An 18,485-nucleotide genomic window follows, 5' to 3' on the forward strand; every position below is an offset into this window, starting at 1 on the left:
AAAATTCACATTTTTCTTATCAATTCCCAATACATTGAGCACTCTTTTCTCGATTGTTTTTGTGCAGGTTGCGCTTAAAGCTAATAATACTGCATTCGGAAACATTGACCGCAACTCTCCTAAATGCCGAAACCATTTCCGAAATGCATCGTCTTCATTTCCCATTCCTCCCCTGAAAATAATCCAATTTACTCTTGATCATTTATTTATATAGGCACATTAAAATGTTATTATGTTAAATAATTTTTTCACATTTTTACTAAAATGTTTTTATTAGAGATGTTATGCATTTGAACATGACTGTACATGTAAGATTGGTTTGGTTTGAACATATTTTATTGCACAAACATATACAAATGGTTCGAACACAAGTTCTAAACAACCTACGAGGTTCTTACCAAGGATTACATGTATGTGTGCAGTAACAAGCTTCAGACTTGAGTTGTTTTATTGCCTCCTCGGAGAGGGTGAGAAACTACAAAAGTTACAACATTTATAAGTACATGTAGACATCAACATGACAATCCACATTTCACATCATGCCAAATTTAGAAAATTCGAGCGTGACTCATGTACATAATGTAAGCTGTAAAATCTAACAATCATAACATGTCAAATTTACTTCTAAAGAGTTCAGGTAAGTTATCGAGACAGCGAATTATAAAATATATGGAATAAAATCATGTTACAGAAATAATAAGATAGTCCAATCTATGGTTTACTTAATGCTAACGTCCTGCCAATACACAAATCTCTATTTCTGCTGTAAATATGATGTGACATGTAAAAATAACCGATGCACTTAAAATGTAACGTAATTATTCGACACTATTAGCAATGCAAAGACATGACACTTTGAGTTTATAAACATCCAAGCCGTGTTTAGTCGGTTAACAGAAAACCATGATGTATGGCGCGAAGCCTTTCTCATTATAAAAATATCCCTCCGGATATTAGATAAACTTAAACAATCTCAAACCGGATAAAATTGAAAAATTATCAAAACAAGTAACAACACACTCCCCTTCTGATTTTGACTAGAAATCACCATTTAAGCAAACTATATCAATATGTAAAAATATAATCAAATTTGACAAAATATTCTGATACTAAACTGGTACAGATATCATGTATAAGTACATAATACAATAAATCCGATCCTACACACGAATACAAACGTTGTCAGATTTCGGTGGCACACTCACTTAACCTCAAGGAGCTTCACAAGTTGGGTGATCGGACGAACATAGGAAGTGGACGTATCCCCTCGCATTACCCGCACTTTGACCTTCTTCGCTTTTGAAGGCCTCTTCGATTACTCCCATCGGCCAATGGTTTCTGGGGGATCCACTGTCTTTCTGAAGCACAATGTCACCTTTATTGAAGTGGATTCCTGGCGATTCCCATTTTGGTCGGGTCTGAAGAAGGTGAAGGTACTCCGAGCGCCAGCGGGTCCAAAAGTTGTCGGCAATATACTGTACTCTCTTCCACTGGTTTTTGATAGCATCTTTCTGGTCGCAGCTCGGAAGGTCAAGATCATCCAAAGGATTCTTTTGAGTAAGCAGCTGACAAGGTGATAATACCTCTGGTTTTTCTGGGTCCGTTGATACTGGCACTAAAGGTCGTGCATTTAGAATGGCACAAACTTCAAGCATAAACGTTGGTAGAACTTCATGTGTTAGATCATGTTTGTTTTGTAGTAACAAGGCATCTAGGATCCGTCTACAACAACCAATCATACGTTCCCAAACTCCTCCGAAGTGCGAGGCATGGGACGGGTTGAAGATCCAAGAAATTCTGTTATTTTTCAAGTAATTGGCTACAGGGCCCTTCTCAATAAATTGGGCATCCAACTCTAGCTCTTTCACACCACCAACAAAACTGGTGCCTCTGTCCGACCTGAATTGTTTAACAGGTCCACGAATGGCCAAAAATCTACGAAGAGAATTGATGAAGGAAGAACTGCTTAACTCCTCAATGAGTTCGACGTGGACAGCTCTTGACACCATGCATGTGAATAGAATGGCCCAGCGGTTATGGTTTCTTTGCATGCCTCGTGTCTTCCTGTAAACAATAGGCCAGGGTCCAAAGGTGTCGATGCCAACGAATGAGAATGGTGGCCCGGTCTCTAGGTAAGTCTGCCATTTTTGTCCAGCCAAAGCTGCCTCTAAGTTTCTTGTATGTGACGCAACTTCTAAGCACAGAAATGATTAGTCGCTTTCCACCCACAAGCCAAAAGCCAGCTGCTCGTATAGCACATTCTGTTAAGTGACGTCCTTGATGTTGTATGTTACTGTGAAAATGATGTACTAGGAGAAGTGCAATATGATGGCCTTTGGGTATGATGATTGGATGATGATCGTCTTCATATGGTCGATTAGTGGAGATGTGCTGCAGCCGTCCTCCAACTCGAAGGATTCCGTTTGGATCTAAGACAGGGTTAAGGGGAAGAAGTGAGCTGTTTTAGGTGGTTTACTCCCATTCATGATTGATTGCACCTTTTCTTGATACACTTCATGTTGTACTTCCTTTATGATGAACTGCTCTACAGGTAAGTGATGATTTTGTTTTTCTCTTTGGAAACGCACAGCAATCTTCCTTAAGTTTGTGATAGCTCTCTTGAGACTATTCCAAGATGATAATTTTGTAAATCTGTCAGTCAAGGATAAAACTTTCTCTTGAGGATCTGATGTCTCGGTCTTCATGTTCACAACTTCTTTCCTGATCTCTACATCGTCGTCTGGCTCCACTACAGGGAAATACTCGTTCACATGAACAAATTCATTGACAAGAAATTCTGGTCTTTGTAGCCATACACTATGCGGAAGACTGGAAGTCTTAAAACTTCTGGTGGCAATATCAGCTGGGTTGGATTCAGTAGATATTTAGCCCCACTGCTCAGGTCCACAAAAGGATCTTATGCGACTCACACGATTGCACACATAGACATGAAATCGTCTCGCCTCTGCTGAGATGTAGCCTAGAACTACTCTGCTGTCTGAATAAAAGCGGAATGCACTCTTTGCAATGTCCAATTCTTTTTTTTTACAGTTTCTGCCAATTCAGTAGCAAGGACTCCCGCGCATAACTCCAAACGGGGAATGTAATGGGAATGATATTTCAAAGAATGTACACAATACTACATATCATTCAAATTTGACCTTAACTTCAAAACCAAGTTCATTTGCAGACACATGCAGTGCAGTAAATAATCTCAATGTGTAAAGCCTTGTGGTCTGACACTGCTTTATTTCTTGATATGCATACATATAGTATATGTATATACTATTAGACTAGTAAGAAACTGAAAAATAAAAATAAACATACATTTAGAAAGGTTACAATGTGTTTCTAATCCTTTTATGACATATTTGACAACTGTTCCTTTTATAAGTATGAAACATTTATGAGTCAAATCTAGCATGATCTTGAATATAATATTTGCTGTACAACCTTACTGAAAATGTTGCTATACAAAGGTTGCTTTGAGTATACAGAAATTGACTAGATACTTGTTACACAAGTTATAGCTTTCCAAAAAGCTTGCCTGACTAAACAAAATTATTCAATGGAAGCATGCATGTATCAATTAGGCTATCGTATCAGAAATGAATTTTTATTTTCGCTGCTGATCATAAATTTATAAATGGAACATGCAAATTTAAGACGAAATGTTTGTCTTTTCTTCGATCTAGAACATGTACATATATATCACTTGAAATTCATTTATTTTATTAATTCAATGTTTTTAGGAATACACATATCATATAAGTACTTGTAAGTTTGAAAGCTGGAGAGTAAATAGTCGTTTTTTTTTTCAAATTGTGTTTGTTATATTAATTGCAAAATCAACTGAAAGGCATTTTTTAAAACTTCCAACCTTATGAAATATGAGAGGGTATACAAACACGTATTGTGTTTGAATGTGTGTGGGCAGTTTCATTAAAATCATCTTGACAAGCAATTAAAGAAGGGTGAATTCTAAAATTCATGAAAAAACCCTAACTGTAACTTCAATTCAATTAGAATTCCTTATTTGCAGAACTTTTTATTATTTCATGCTCCTATAAAAGTGGAAGGGGGGGGCAAATCCATGATATTTCCATTTATCCTATAAAGTTAAGAAAGTGCCAGCTGTCAAAAAAGAGGGGAGGGGAAGCAGCCTCCCTCACCCCAACACCCGATGCTATGTGCCTGTGATGTAAACACATGGTGTGCACTGGGGTATTTGCATGATCCCAACAGACTCGTCAACTAATCGACGCACTAAAACTATGAGTGAGACATTTTGGCGCGAAATCCTGCTTTACCGTTCACGCAACGAATGAACTTATCCATTGGCAGAGATCCATGGGGGGGGGGGGGGGTTTAGATGAATTTGTTGACATTTGTTTTGTAACAGCTACATATATGTATATTATACTTTGGACCGGATGGTTTGGAAGAAATCTATCGAATTAAGAAACACACTTGATTAGTAATTTTTAAATGTGGTAATGTACATATAGTAAGATATGCGAGTTATGTTCCCTTTTCAAGATTAATGAAATCGCCCAACTAAACGAAAATGGGGTCACGCCCCGCTTTGTCCATTTAGTTCCTCCAGCAAACATTCCAGCTGTATAAATATATATTTGTTTTAATCCAAACTGATGACTCTCTTGAAATAATGATAATCCAACACCAATTATTTCTTACATTGTACCATAATAGACAATATGCTACAACTTGTTGCGATGACCCCCTCCCCCTTTTTCACCATTCAAATATTGTGGAATGTTGATCTATTTTTAAAGCAGGATTACACACGTGCTCTGCATGGTGACCGTCTCTTTTACTTGAAAACTCTTGCTCGCTGTTGTTATTACATGCCATAAAACATGTTCATCAATTATGAAACGTAAATGCTGACATTTTAAACATGCATCGGTTAATCTTTTCTATGAAATATCATGATATTGCTTGTCCCATTGTCTGCACTGTTTCGGAAATTGCAACTTTTAAACCTTAGATATGCCTGACGTCATGACGTCAGGCAATGAGTAAGATGATAATACTGACAACAAGTCGTACATAAAATATTCGATTGACTATGTAAGACGCGGGAAACCAAATGTGAACCCTAACTCTGTAGCTAACATCCGTTACTAAATTTAGACTAAGATACAAATCACTGAAGTCACCTTATGCATAATTGAACACATTTTACCAAAAAGCTACACCGTTATGACACTCGGAATATAACACAGATCAAAGGAAAACAGTTATAATGCAAGACTTACTCTATGCGGGACTATAACAGCATAAAATATATGCAAATTGGAGTGGGCGCCATGCCGTGTAGAACATTACAAATACGGAAATGCTACTAAAATGCAAAATGGTAACGGATTCAATCCGGAATTGAAATTTCTGAAAAATAAAGGGGAACAAATCTATGTTGTAACAATACACTCCCCGTCTGATTTTATCACCCTAAAAAAAAACCTTACAATGAAAAGAAAAAAATTTTCACAGTAAACACTACTTGTATGTAGCAAACAAATGTATAAACTGAACATTATTTTCACACAAAAAACAAGTTTATGTTATATAGTTCACACTGTCAGCAATGAAATCACTTCCGTCGCCGGTCTGATGTAAAGGCATGGCTTTCCATCCTTAAGAATACGCACTTCGATTTTACGTACCAGACCATCAGAGTTACTCGGGAATATGCGGTTCACGACACCAACTGGCCAATCAGTACGTGCACTTTCTTTGCCGTGGAGTAAAACGACATCTCCTTCTTTAAGGTTGTCTGTCGAAACTAGCCACTTCTGACGAGGCTGCAGGGTTGAAAGGAACTCACTTTTCCAGCGCTTCCAGAAGGTGTTCGCCATGACCTGGACCATTTTCCATTGACTGCGGTACATGTCTTTCACATCAAGATCTTTAAATTCAGTAGGTACTTCCTGGGTCTTTTGTGTCAGCAGCATCTGCGGTGATAGGATGAATGGTGCTTCAACATCACTGGATACAGGTACTAATGGTCTTGTATCATTATAGCCATGACCTCTGCCATAAAGGTCGTCAACACCTCATGTGTCAGTTTCCCGTGTTTGGTGTCCATAAGCATTGCGTCAAGGATGCGACGCGCAATGCTGATCATCCTTTCCCAACTGCCGCCAAAATGTGATGCATGCGGAGGATTAAACTTCCAGACAATGCGCTTGTCCTCCAGAAATGCCCTCATTCTGCTGTCTTCGACATTCACTATGTTCATGTTTAACTCTGAGGCAGCCCCCACAAAGTTTGTTCCCCTATCTGATCTAAATTCTGAGACTGCACCACGCATTGCAATGAACCGTCTCATGGCGTTAATGAATGAGGAAGAGGTCATTTCCTCAATGTGGACCGCTCTGCTGTACAGACAAGTGAATAATACAGCCCAGCGTTTTGAATGTGCGCTGCCCCCTCTTGTACGTCTTGTGATGATAGTCCAGGGTCCAAACACATCTACCCCTACAAAGGTGAAGGGTGGTGACTTTATGAGTCGGTCTTTAAGAAGATCTGCCATCTTCTGATTAAGTGGCTTTCTTCTCATCTTGCGGCACGTAACACAATGATGAATGATAGATGACACTAGGCGTTTCCCTCCAGTAATCCATAGTCCTTCACTCCTTATAGCACCTTCTGTAAGATGACGCCCTTGATGGTAAATTTTCTCATGATGATGGCGAACTAGTAGCCGAGCGATATGACTCTGGCCAGGTATTAGGATAGGTGTCTTTTCACAGACAGGTAAGTCACATAAATTGATACGTCCACCAACTCGCAGCAAGCCATCATCTAGGTATGGAGACAAAGCTAGAATTGTGCTGTCTCTTGGCAGTGGTCTACCAGCATGTAATGCATTTATTTCTTTCTGATAAAACTGTTTTTGAGTCTCTTTGATGATCAACAATTCTGAATCTAGACGAGATATTTCATTTCCTTTCTTACTGAGTCTTCTCTTGATAAGTGTTATGGCACGCACTAGACTTGACCAACTCCCAAAGCGGTTAAAGCGAGAAATGCCTAAAGTTGACTTAGATGATATGGTCTTTAGAGTCACTATCTCTGGCCGTATCTCTGTATCTTTATCTGGATCTACCAAAAAGAACTTCTCATTATTGGGATTTCTTAAGTTTCCTCTGAGGAAGTCTGGCCCATTTAACCATAAACTATCACAAAGTTGTTCTGGCATAAGTCCACGAGTTCCCTGGTCCGCCGGGTTTTCTTCTGTAGCTACATAATTCCACTGATGTGGAGAGGAACTCTTTCGTATCCTGGATACACGGTTGCATACATAAACATAGAACCGTCTGCGTTCATTGGATAGATACCCCAGTACCACTTTGCTGTCAGAGTATTACTTGATGTCCTCTAAAGGAAGGTCGAGCTACCTAGATAGCATCTCCCCAAGCTCTACAGCTAGGACTGCCGCACAAAGCTCCAATCTTGGAATCGTATGTCCACTTTTTGGTGCAACTTTACATTTCCCAAATACGAAACCTACGGATATCTTCTCTGAAGTCACACCCCGAAGGTAGGCACAGGCACTCACTGCCTTTTCAGAGGCATCGCAAAAGATGTGAAGTGTCTTGTGGACGCACATTTGGTATGATACAGAAAGTAGCCACCGTGGAATATGCACACCATCAAGTCTTTTGAGTTGTTCTAACCAAAGTTTCCATGCACCCATGATAGTTGTAGGTAAGGGATCATCCCAACTTTCAATCCCAGTGAAAGCTTGTCTCATGATGAATCGTCCATTTAGAATAATGGGCGCAATGAAGCCGAGTGGATCAAATAAACCATTTACAGTTGACAGCAATCCTCTCTTGGTGAATGGCTTCAGCTCCTCCGAGGCTTTGTAGATGAAGGTATCTGTAGCAAGGTCCCAACTCAAACCTAAGCTGTGGTGTATAGGCAGATCATCTCGATCTAGATCAAGCTGTTCCATGGATTTTGCTAGATCTGCAGTTGAAAACTGTTGCATGACTTCTTCACTATTCGATGCAATCTTGTGGAGTTTCAAATTTCCACCTTCCAGGAGTGTCTTCTGTGTTTGCTTTAGAACATTAACTGCTTCACTCACACTGGGAAATGATGACAAACCATCATCAACGTAAACATTTCTGGAAACAAACTGTTTCACCACTTCACTACAGTCATCTCTTACACAACGTCGAAGGCCGTATGTGGCAACTGCTGGGGAGGGTCTGTTGCCAAACACATGAACGCACATTCGGTACTCTAGAAGTTCTTGCGCTGGGTCGTTGTTTTGATGCCAGAAGAAACGGAGGTAATCTCGGTGAGGTTCTGCCACACGAAAACAGAAAAACATTTGCTGAATGTCTGCAATCACGGCTATGGGCTCCTTCCTGAATCTCATGAGCACTCCATCAAGACGATTCATTAAGTCTGGTCCCAACATCAACACATCATTCAAGGAAATGCCATCGTGTTTGCAGGAAGAGTCGAATACCACTCGTGTTTTGTTCTTCTTCTTAGGGTGGTACACCCCAAATATGGGCAAGTACCAGCACTCCTGTCCGGGTTGAACAGGAGGCGCAATCTCGGCATGACCAGAGTCAAAAATGCCCTGCATGAAACTCACAAAGTGTTCTTGTTTTGTTGTGTTCCGACGAAGGCTCCCTTGAAGCATGAGTGCTCGTTTCAATGCCATTGATCTGTTGTTTGGCAAGATTTCTCGGGTTTCCCGGAAAGGTAGCGGAGCAGTCCAATTTCCGGTTGAATTTTTGGTGAAGGCTTTATCCATCAGTTCAATGAATTGGTTATCTTCAATAGATTGTCCTAAATCATTGTCGTTTGCTTGGCGTCTGAAAATGGGATCATCATCTAATTTGAGTGATATATTGTATTCACATTTGTCAAATACACTAACTCTGCCACTTTAATGCACAGTCGTCTTCAAGACGTTCACACTAGCAGGTGGATGGAGGTTTCCAAGACAAACGTTTCCGATGAGAACCCATCCCAGGGCTAGCTTCTGGGCAAAAGGAGTTCCTCGTGGTCCTGTACGTTGATCTTCAATGTGGTGAACCTCTGGTAGATCTCGACCAATCAACAGTAGAACTTGTGCTTTTTGGTTAAGCGGAGGAATATCTACCCCACTAAGGTGTGAATGAAATTTAACAATATCTGGTGTTGGAATTTCACTTTCCTCCTCTGGAATTAGTTCGCACTCTGTAACCCGTGGCAGCAGTAATCTACAGGAACCATTGTTTGACTCCACCACTAGTCCAGAAGCCTGCCTCCCACTTCGTTGAAAGGTGCCGGCACATGACTTCAACGAGTATGTTGTAACTGAAGACATTGGAATATCTAAAACATCAAACAATTCAGTTCTGGCAAGTGTATGGGTACTCTGATCGTCTATCAATGCGTATACACTCAGTGATTTTACAGGCTGATTCACGCGATGTACTCTGACTAGAATAGTCTTGGAACAAGACCTCCCTGTAAATTCTTTGCCACACAGTTCTGTACATGAACTCAGGTTAGTCCTGGATTCCTCCCCGTCATAATGTGATCTGGGTGTAGAGTCTGACTTGTTGGATTCCTCCCCGCCATAATGTGAACTACGTGGAACACCTGGTCTCTTGGTGGACATGTCACTGACGTGTAGTGCTGCAGGATGATTTCTGTTTCCACAAATATCACATTTCACAAATGCACTACAACCTGTATAAGTGTGTGTTGTTGAATCACAACATTTAAAACAGAAGTTGTAGTCTTTCAGAAGTTTCTTACGTTCGTTAAGAGTAAGCTTTTGGAATGTCTTACACTGATTGAGCTTATGCCGGGACACGTGTAAAAAACAGCTGTTTCCCATGTTGATATTGGAATCTTCTTGCGATGTGTTTACAGCTGTTTTCTTCACCTGAACATTGTTTTTCTTAAAAGAGTCTCGGTGTCGAAAATCATTCACAAAGTTTGAACGATTTGAACAGTTGGTACTGGTTTCGCATGTTGCTTGATAATTAAAGCTGGGATCATTCCGGATACGGCTCATTTCAGTCACGAATTGTACAAGGTAGGTAAATGGTGGGTATGTCACCCCGTTTTGTAAATTGTAATTGGTTGCACGTGTCGTCCACTTCTCCTGCAAGTTAATTGGAAGTTTTGCAACAATTGGGCGCATGCCAGTGGACGAATCTAGATATGCAAGGGATCGGTTGAGGGTAGGATCCTCCATCCGCAGCTTCACTTCACTTAACAAATCTGCCAATTCAAATAGTCTCTTGCTGTCCTTACCGGTCAATGTTGGGAATTCTGACAATCTTGATTTTATAGATGATTCAAGTAGGACTGGGCTTCCATATCGGTCATCCAAGCGATTCCACAACTTCTCCAGAGCTTTCTGTGGGTTGTTGAGATTAGCAGTTCGTATGCTCACAGCATGTTTTCTAGAGTCAGGTCCCAGGTAGTGGATCAGTAAATTCAGTTCTTCTCTTGGATTGGCATTCAATTCTTGGGTAAGTACCTCAAAGCTATCCTTCCATAAGTTTCAGGACGATCATCAAAGGTGACCAATGACCAACGCAGAAGATCTTTCTTATTCATGTAGTTAGCAAACTCGCTGAGTAATGCAGGTTGTGGTGCTTCCGGCTGTGAAGGTTGTGATGGCTGCGATGATGCTGGTTGTGATGATTTTACTTGTGATAGTTTCGGCTGTGCAGGGCTGCTATGGTTTGTTGGCTGAAAAGTAGGAGCATATGCGTTCAACGAGCTTGTGATTGGTGGTCGAGTTCGCTCCGTGGATGGCATAACTTGATCTTCACGCTTAGTACACGTCCTAGTAGTTGCACCAGTCTTGGTGTCAGTGTGCTGTTGTACACTGAACACAGGAGGAACACTTCATGTTTGTGTGTCGGTATTGTTAGAACGCTGCTGTACACTGAACACGGAGGAACACTTCCTGTTTGTGTGTCGGTATTGTTAGAACGCTGTTGTACACTGAACACCGGAGGAACACTTCCTGTTTGTGTGTCGGTATTGTTAGAACGCTGTTGTACACTGAACACCGGAGAAACACTTCCTGTTTGTGTGTCGGTGTTGTCATTCTCCATAAGTTGAGAACAAAAGTATTTGGTGAGAATATCACTGTTGTTGTTATCATCACACACGGAGTCTTCATCCCAGAGATCTAATTCCTCTTTCATTCCAAGGTACTCCGCATCGGCTACAGCAGCTTCTTTTCTGACTGACAGAACGTCCATCTTTGCCTTTAACATAGCTTCTTGTTCTGCAAACATAAGTTTTACTTTGGCTGCTTCTCGCTTAGCTCGTTGTCGTCCGAGGAGAGATGCCACACTTGATGACTTGCTTGAAGATCTTGCAGATTTAAAGCTGTTGGATTTTGTTTTTGGTTCGCGAACTCTGTGAACACTATCCATTTTCTTAACAAATTGTTCTACACGTTGAGCATATGTGGCTTTAATGAGCGCAAGACCTGCCTGTTCGCGTGCACTGTCGTCTGTGTTGTGTCTGATGAGGAAGTTCAGAAAATCAGAACTTAAATTTTCATATGTCTTATAGACTTCAAATAAGCGTTTTGATAGTAGTTCAATATCTGTTTCATCACATATAGTTGTGTTAAGTAAACTGTCAAGATCTTTTCCAACTCTTGTTAGTTTTGCTGATAGATGGTCCACTCGAGACTGATAAAACATCAATCCTTTTTTGGACAAGGTTCTGTGTTCTCTTGTTGTCACCTCTTCACATGTGTCTGTAAGCTCTTGCTCTTGCTCCATGGACTGTGGAGTGGACATGGTAGGTGTTAAGTCATCCTCTGTTGGCTGTGACATTATGCTGAATTGCACCCGATTTCTTACTGTAAAGCCTTGTGGTCTGACACTGCTTTATTTCTTGATATGCATACATATAGTATATGTATATACTAGTAGACTAGTAAGAAACTGAAAAATAAAAATAAACATACATTTAGAAAGGTTACAATGTGTTTCTAATCCTTTTATGACATTTTTGACAACTGTTCATTTTATAAGTATGAAACATTTATGAGTCATGATCTTGACTATAATATTTGCTGTACAACCTTACTGAAAATGTTGCTATACAAAGGTTGCTTTGAGTATACAGAAATTGACTAGATACTTGTTACATGAATAAGATGATAATACTGACAACAAGTCGTACTTAAAATATTCGATTGACTAGATAAGACGCGGGAAACCAAATGTGAACCCTAACTCTGTAGCTAACATCCGTTACTAAATTTAGACTAAGAAGTCACCTTATGCATAATTGAACACATTTTACAAAAAAAGCTACACCGTTATGACACTCGGAATATAACACAGATCAAAGAAAAACAGTAATAATGCAAGACTTACACTATGCGGGACTATAACAGCATAAAATATATGCAAATTGGAGTGGGCGCCATGCCGTGTAGAACATTACAAATACGGAAATGCTACTAAAATGCAAAATGGTAACGGATTCAATCCGGAATTGAAATTTCTGAAAAATAAAGGGGAACAACTCTATGTTGTAACAATACACAATGTGACAGTTTAAGATAAAGCTTAGGATTTTCTACCTGTGGAAAATCCTTGCGGGGCCCTAATTATAATACACCTTTAAAATTTGATTGTTCTTTACATAAGTCAAATGAAGTTAAAGAAAATATAAAATTCCATTAGGACTGATATATACCTGTAACATAGTCATCATACCTTTTTTTCTTTCTTTGACGTGGGACCACCTACTCTTCTTCACTTGAGCTGAAATCGGCCGTTGTCGTTAAGCTATACTTTTTCACATTCACTTTTCTTACCTGTTAACATTTTTAAATTATAATTTGACAATCATTTTTATCCAATTGGCAAAAGATAAACAAGTGAAAAGCTGTCAATGTGACAGCAAACCGGGTTTTCTTTTATGTAAACTGTATCCATAATCCATGTCAACCCTTATCCAGTGAAATGGAGTACCCTACATGTATATGAAACATTTTGCCAAAAAATGACTAAGTTCAAAAGCTGGTATTTTTTCGATAAATTATCAGAAATCAAAATCCTAGCAATATGCACACCTCTGATATATGTACAATTGATCTGCAAAAGAACAACTTCCTATCTTGAGAACTGTAGGAGGAGTTATCCGTACAATGAGGGTACCCTATATGCAATATTTTGCCAAAAAATGACTAAGTTCAAAAGCTGGTATTTTTTCGATAAATTATCGGAAATCAAAATCCTAGCAATATGCACACCTCTGATATATGTACAATTAATCTGCAAAAGAACAACTTCCTATCTTGAGAACTGTAGGAGGAGTTATCCGTACAATGAGGGTACCCTATATGCAATATTTTGCCAAAAAATGACTAAGTTCAAAAGCTGGTATTTTTTTGATAAATTATCAGAAATCAAAATCCTAGCAATATGCACACCTCTGATATATGTACAATTGATCTGCAAAAGAACAACTTCCTATCTTGAGAACTGTAGGAGGAGTTATCCGTACAATGAGGGTACCCTATATGCAATATTTTGCCAAAAAATGACTAAGTTTAAAAGCTGGTATTTTTTCGATTAATTATCGGAAATCAAAATCCTAGCAATATGCACACCTCTGATATATGTACAATTGATCTGCAAAAGAACAACTTCCTATCTTGAAAACTGTAGGAGGAGTTATCCGTACAATGAGGGTACCCTTTTGGCAGCCGCCCGCCCGCCCGCCCGCCCGCCATTTTCACCATTTTAATAACCGGATTTTTCCGTTGGAAAACCCGGTTAAAAACTATAGTTACACTACCACAAATATAATATAAAAAATATCACATTTAAATATTTTTCAATATCAAATTTAATAATCCAATATCAAAATGAAAGTAATTGTTCTTCACAACTATGAATATTTATAAAAAAAATAAGTCTCTATTAACTTTACATTATATTTAAAAAATCATTACCTTGTTTTAAATTAACAGACCTGATGTGAATTTAATCTTTAGTAGGTCAATCTTGACCCAGGGTTTCTCTGGCAATTTCATTTCAAAAATTTTGGCTGTATAAAATTTAGGATTCAACTGACATGATACAATATTTTCATATACATATTTAACAATTATATTATTTTCACTATTCCCAGATGAATCGAATTCTTTCACTTCTCGCAACCGGCTCTCTTTCGGAGGATGTTTAAATTCCGCTAATCCTTTACCTCCGCACAGAGGGGTTGACTTTAGTTTCCCGAATTGGTGGTCGCAGATATGTCTTACCCGCTGACAGTTGTTGCAGATTGGCCTTCCATCCGTCGTTCTAAGGTTCCGGTCAGACCTGGGCTGCAGTCCACGGCCTCTTCCTCGCCAGGATCCTCGGAAGTTCTGTCCCCGGGTATTTGGGCCATATTGTCGCTGGGGAAAAATGCGCCTTATCTCGGTAGCCATCACTAATACTTGGGTTGAGAGGTCTGCGATGGATTTCTCCAGCTCCTCTGTTCTCTTAGGTTCGCGTGACATAGCTGCCACTCTTGTCCTCGAGTTGTCCACAAGAGAGTTGTTACATTCCTCTTTTTTCGCATGACGAAAAGCTTCCTCAAAAGTCTTTGGGTTTGAAAGTAGAACAAACCTTTTATTTCAGGTCTTAACCATTGAATGATATGTTCTTTGGAAAGAGTTTCTTGTTGTCGTCTTAGCATGTCCATGTACGCACGTGTGGCTAGCGTCGTTATATTTGCGGCAAAGTCGGCAACAGTTTGGATCTCTGCTTGTCTGTATCCAAAGAGGTTTGAGTAATACAATGACTGTACCTCTATTGGGATGAACCTTTCCCGGAGAGTCACAGACAGAGCAATAATCATCTTTTAAATCATCATCTAACGATTTGTAATAATCTGCTGCCTGGTCTCAGAGGAACGCCGGTATTGTGGGACACTTCCTTCCGTCACTCCAGAGATTTGCTCTGGCGGTCCGGTCAAAGTCTTTAATCCAAGAATCAACATCTTCGTCTAACTTTCCGTAAAAAGGAATGGGCCTAACTAATGTCGATGACTATGGCTCTGGTGTAACTTTATTCACAGTTATTTCTTCGACAGGCTCTTGCTTTTTCTTTGGCATTTTGTTACTTTGTCCTTTAGTTATCCCACCGCTGCCACCATAATATGTGACGGGGGTCCTCCCTGTCACCGGCACTGATTGATGACTATTGTTTATGTTTACAAGTTTATTTACATATTTACAACGAACATGAATTACACAATATATAGGAATCACAGGTTATATAAAAAAATGCGTCCTCACTCTTTGACATCCAAACTCATTCTATCCTGTCTCCGACGTGTTCCCTGGGTATGGCCATACCAATTATCTCTCACTCCTCTCAACCATAACTCAATCAACTGCTCACTTTCATCTCTCAGAACTTTATCATGCACAATAAACAAATGACAACTACAGATATTAACTCAGAAATTATAGACTCGTATGTTCGCTCTCTCTCTCACTTGCCTAAGGAGCTGAAATGATACTCTTCGAAAAAAGGGCTACAACGCCTGCGTCGCGCACCTGCAACCTTATCAAACCTTTCATACCACAATTTTTATCCGACACTTATTAAAAATAATTAACCCAAGGGGATGGCCCTGTAACACTAACTTGAAAACTGTAGGAGGAGTAATCAGTACATGAGAAATGTTGGCAGCCGCCAGCTTCAAAATTTCAATTACCGGATTTTTAGAATGGCAAAATTCTTATAGTTCTCACCCCTTGTATCACTTTAAATATCAAACCGTTTACGAACAGTTTCTGACGAGTTTCCTCAGAGTATTATCATCTTATGATTAATATTAATTTTACACATTTTTAAACTTTCCTTCTCGACAAAATGCTGCGGTCAGGTTGTTTTTCATTCGAATAACATTCCAGAAAGGTGATAAGGAACAAAGCAATAAGAAAAACGGTGAGTTTGTGCCAACAGTTTGTAGAAAATTGGAATACTTACTGTGTATGTAGTGTGAATGAAGTGAGTTACCCCAAGACTTTTCATTGAAGCAGTTGAAGACAATTTTGTTAAGGTTGAAACAAATGAAGACACAAGAGAGGGAGAAAGTAAACATTTCTTTAATCCATGCAATACAGAAGTTTATTTTCTCACACACCATTTGACAAGAAAATCTTAACCTTGTGTGGAAGCATCCCCAGGTAGTGTAGATTCGAGTTTGTTCATATCATGTTACCCTGCAGTAGAGTTGGGAAAAACTTTTAAAAAAGCATCTTCTAAAACATAATTTGTCTAGAAAAGCTCTAACTATAGCCAGTCGAAATAAATTAATCAATTTGAAAGTTTTAGAATAGTTTCAGGCTTAATTAAGAAAGATGAGACAGTTTATGTTAAAACACTTGTTAACGCCATGGGCAATGAAGATCAATCCATTTTTCATGGTTTTGGTTTAAAGGAAGAGGGCACAAGGATAAAATAAAATACTACACAGTTAATGTAAATTCCAGGAACATTTTATGTCGCGCAGAAATGTAATCTTTGAAAAAGCCAAATTTTAAGAAATGAAAACAAGAGTGTAATTCTGCAGACAGTGTAGTGGAATTTATGTATTACATTAATTGCGCTCCAAACATCCGAGCTAGAATTATTTCCCTTTTTTGATGCAACACGTGCCAGCACACTGAACAAGAAACGTTCCATTTTGAAGCTTGTTGACCAATACAATGTATGTTTTTGTTGTTTTATATGTGCTACTAAGATGTTTAAGCTTATGAATACCCTACATGATAGTTTTTTTCTTTGTAAAATTTACTTATCAAGAAGTTAACGGTCAGCAATGATGTCAATACATTTTGAACGTTGAAGTTAAAATTTCTGTTTTAAACCTACAACGAATGTATTAAACGTTAGGAACTGTTTATCTATGCTTAAAATGAATAAAAAGATAGACAAATAAGCCGGAAATGCATTTCTAAAGCATTGTAAATAGCAAAAACTTATTAAAATAGAATTTGACCAAAATCGTAACCATGCTCCTTTAAGAATTACATATATGTCAAAGTTAATGTAGGATTTGTCAGTTTTCTTAGTCGAAGTATTTTTCATTTTTGTATGTATGGAACGCCATTCTTGTCATCAACAGTACATGACAACTGTTTAAATGTGATTTTTGTTCTTTTGTAACTTTTTACTTGCTTTATTCAATGAATCATGAAACGAATAAACTGGTTGCAAACTTTCTGTAACGGAGACAGAACAGTAAAAAGATTGTAACGACTTGGACAAGGAGATTCTTTCAGCGACGAAGATGAAACCCCGGATTCTCCTCACCACTTATTATGACAATTCTTTGTGTTACTGGGGTAAACTTGTCATAATGTACGGGATCTTGTAATCGCTGTTTAACCGAAGGAATCTGGACTGCTCACCGCTATGGGGAGTGGCGTCCTACCCGCTCTGGGGTGTAAATTCTTTACCCAAGCTCTGAATATAGAACAACGCAGACAAGACTTCGGTTTACCACTCATTTATTAAATATTATTAACCTTTTATTTTTATAATTGATAAAAAATTCCAATTTTTAACCAATTAACAAATCAATATAATACATAATAATTATAAATATTGAAATCCTCTGAACAACTAATAATATGATATTACCTGAATATAGAACAACGCAGACAAGACTTCGGTTTACCACTAATCCAAAAGTCCTATCTCCGCCGTCTATATGCCCTAACCTACGTCACCTCAACCTCCGTACCCTTATATGTTTATCTCACAACGCGTTCACTTACTCCGACGCGGCGTGGTCAGTTTATATCGTATTTTATATTTAACACTTAGCCACTAACTCGGTTCCGTGTTTCTTAACATATATCAGCAATACAATTCCCCTAATGATGCACACATTTCCCCTGGTTCATCTCTTTAGAATTCTCTATCTACTGACCAGCGGAAAATAATCTTATGAACGAATCTGTACACGTGTTTCTAATCATAGCGGCGGTATATTTAGCCTATATTTACCCACATGTACTTGAAGCAAATTTAATGTAAAATATTATTATGATAAATACACCCCCACAGTGTGCATGGTGATAGGAATAGAGGAACTATTTTGATTGAGAGTCTAAAAACTGGTGGCATCTAACATCAACATGGTTTTATTGGAGTAGCCTTTGGTGATTAAAGTAGTCTTGAGCTTTTTTTAAAAAATGTATTGCATTTATTCACACTTTTAGTTCATGTTTTTCGAAATAGATGCATATTAAAAGTAATTAGATTTCAAAATGTTTGTCAAATAATATATCTCTTACTTTGATGGTAGTGCTTTGGGTAGAATGGAATTCTTTTTTTTCTTTGTATGACGCCACCTTCAAGCATTTTGCCTCAATTCTTGAGCCTACTGCTGTGGAAAGGGATAACTTGGTTCCCCACAACTTAATAGCAACACATCCC

The 18,485-nt window shown here is 38.8% G+C and overlaps 2 protein-coding genes across 2 annotated transcripts; both read right to left on the reverse strand.

The window, feature by feature from the left end:
* Window positions 1-1,211: 1,211 nt before the first annotated feature.
* On the reverse strand, window positions 1,212-2,009 carry LOC136276057 (uncharacterized). Its single transcript, XM_066086831.1, has one exon. The coding sequence runs from the start codon at window positions 2,007-2,009 to the stop codon at window positions 1,212-1,214; it is 798 nt and encodes a 265-aa protein (XP_065942903.1).
* Window positions 2,010-6,025: 4,016 nt separating this feature from the next.
* LOC136276059 (uncharacterized) lies at window positions 6,026-8,806 on the reverse strand. Its single transcript, XM_066086841.1, has 2 exons — window positions 7,428-8,806; window positions 6,026-7,310 (listed from the first exon to the last, which is right to left on the reverse strand). Exons 1-2 carry the CDS (start codon window positions 8,804-8,806, stop codon window positions 6,026-6,028), a joined length of 2,664 nt encoding a protein of 887 aa, XP_065942913.1.
* Window positions 8,807-18,485: the final 9,679 nt, after the last annotated feature.

Source organism: Magallana gigas, chromosome 1 (assembly GCF_963853765.1).
Source record: "Magallana gigas chromosome 1, xbMagGiga1.1, whole genome shotgun sequence".
NCBI classification, from domain to species: Eukaryota; Metazoa; Mollusca; class Bivalvia; order Ostreida; family Ostreidae; genus Magallana; species Magallana gigas.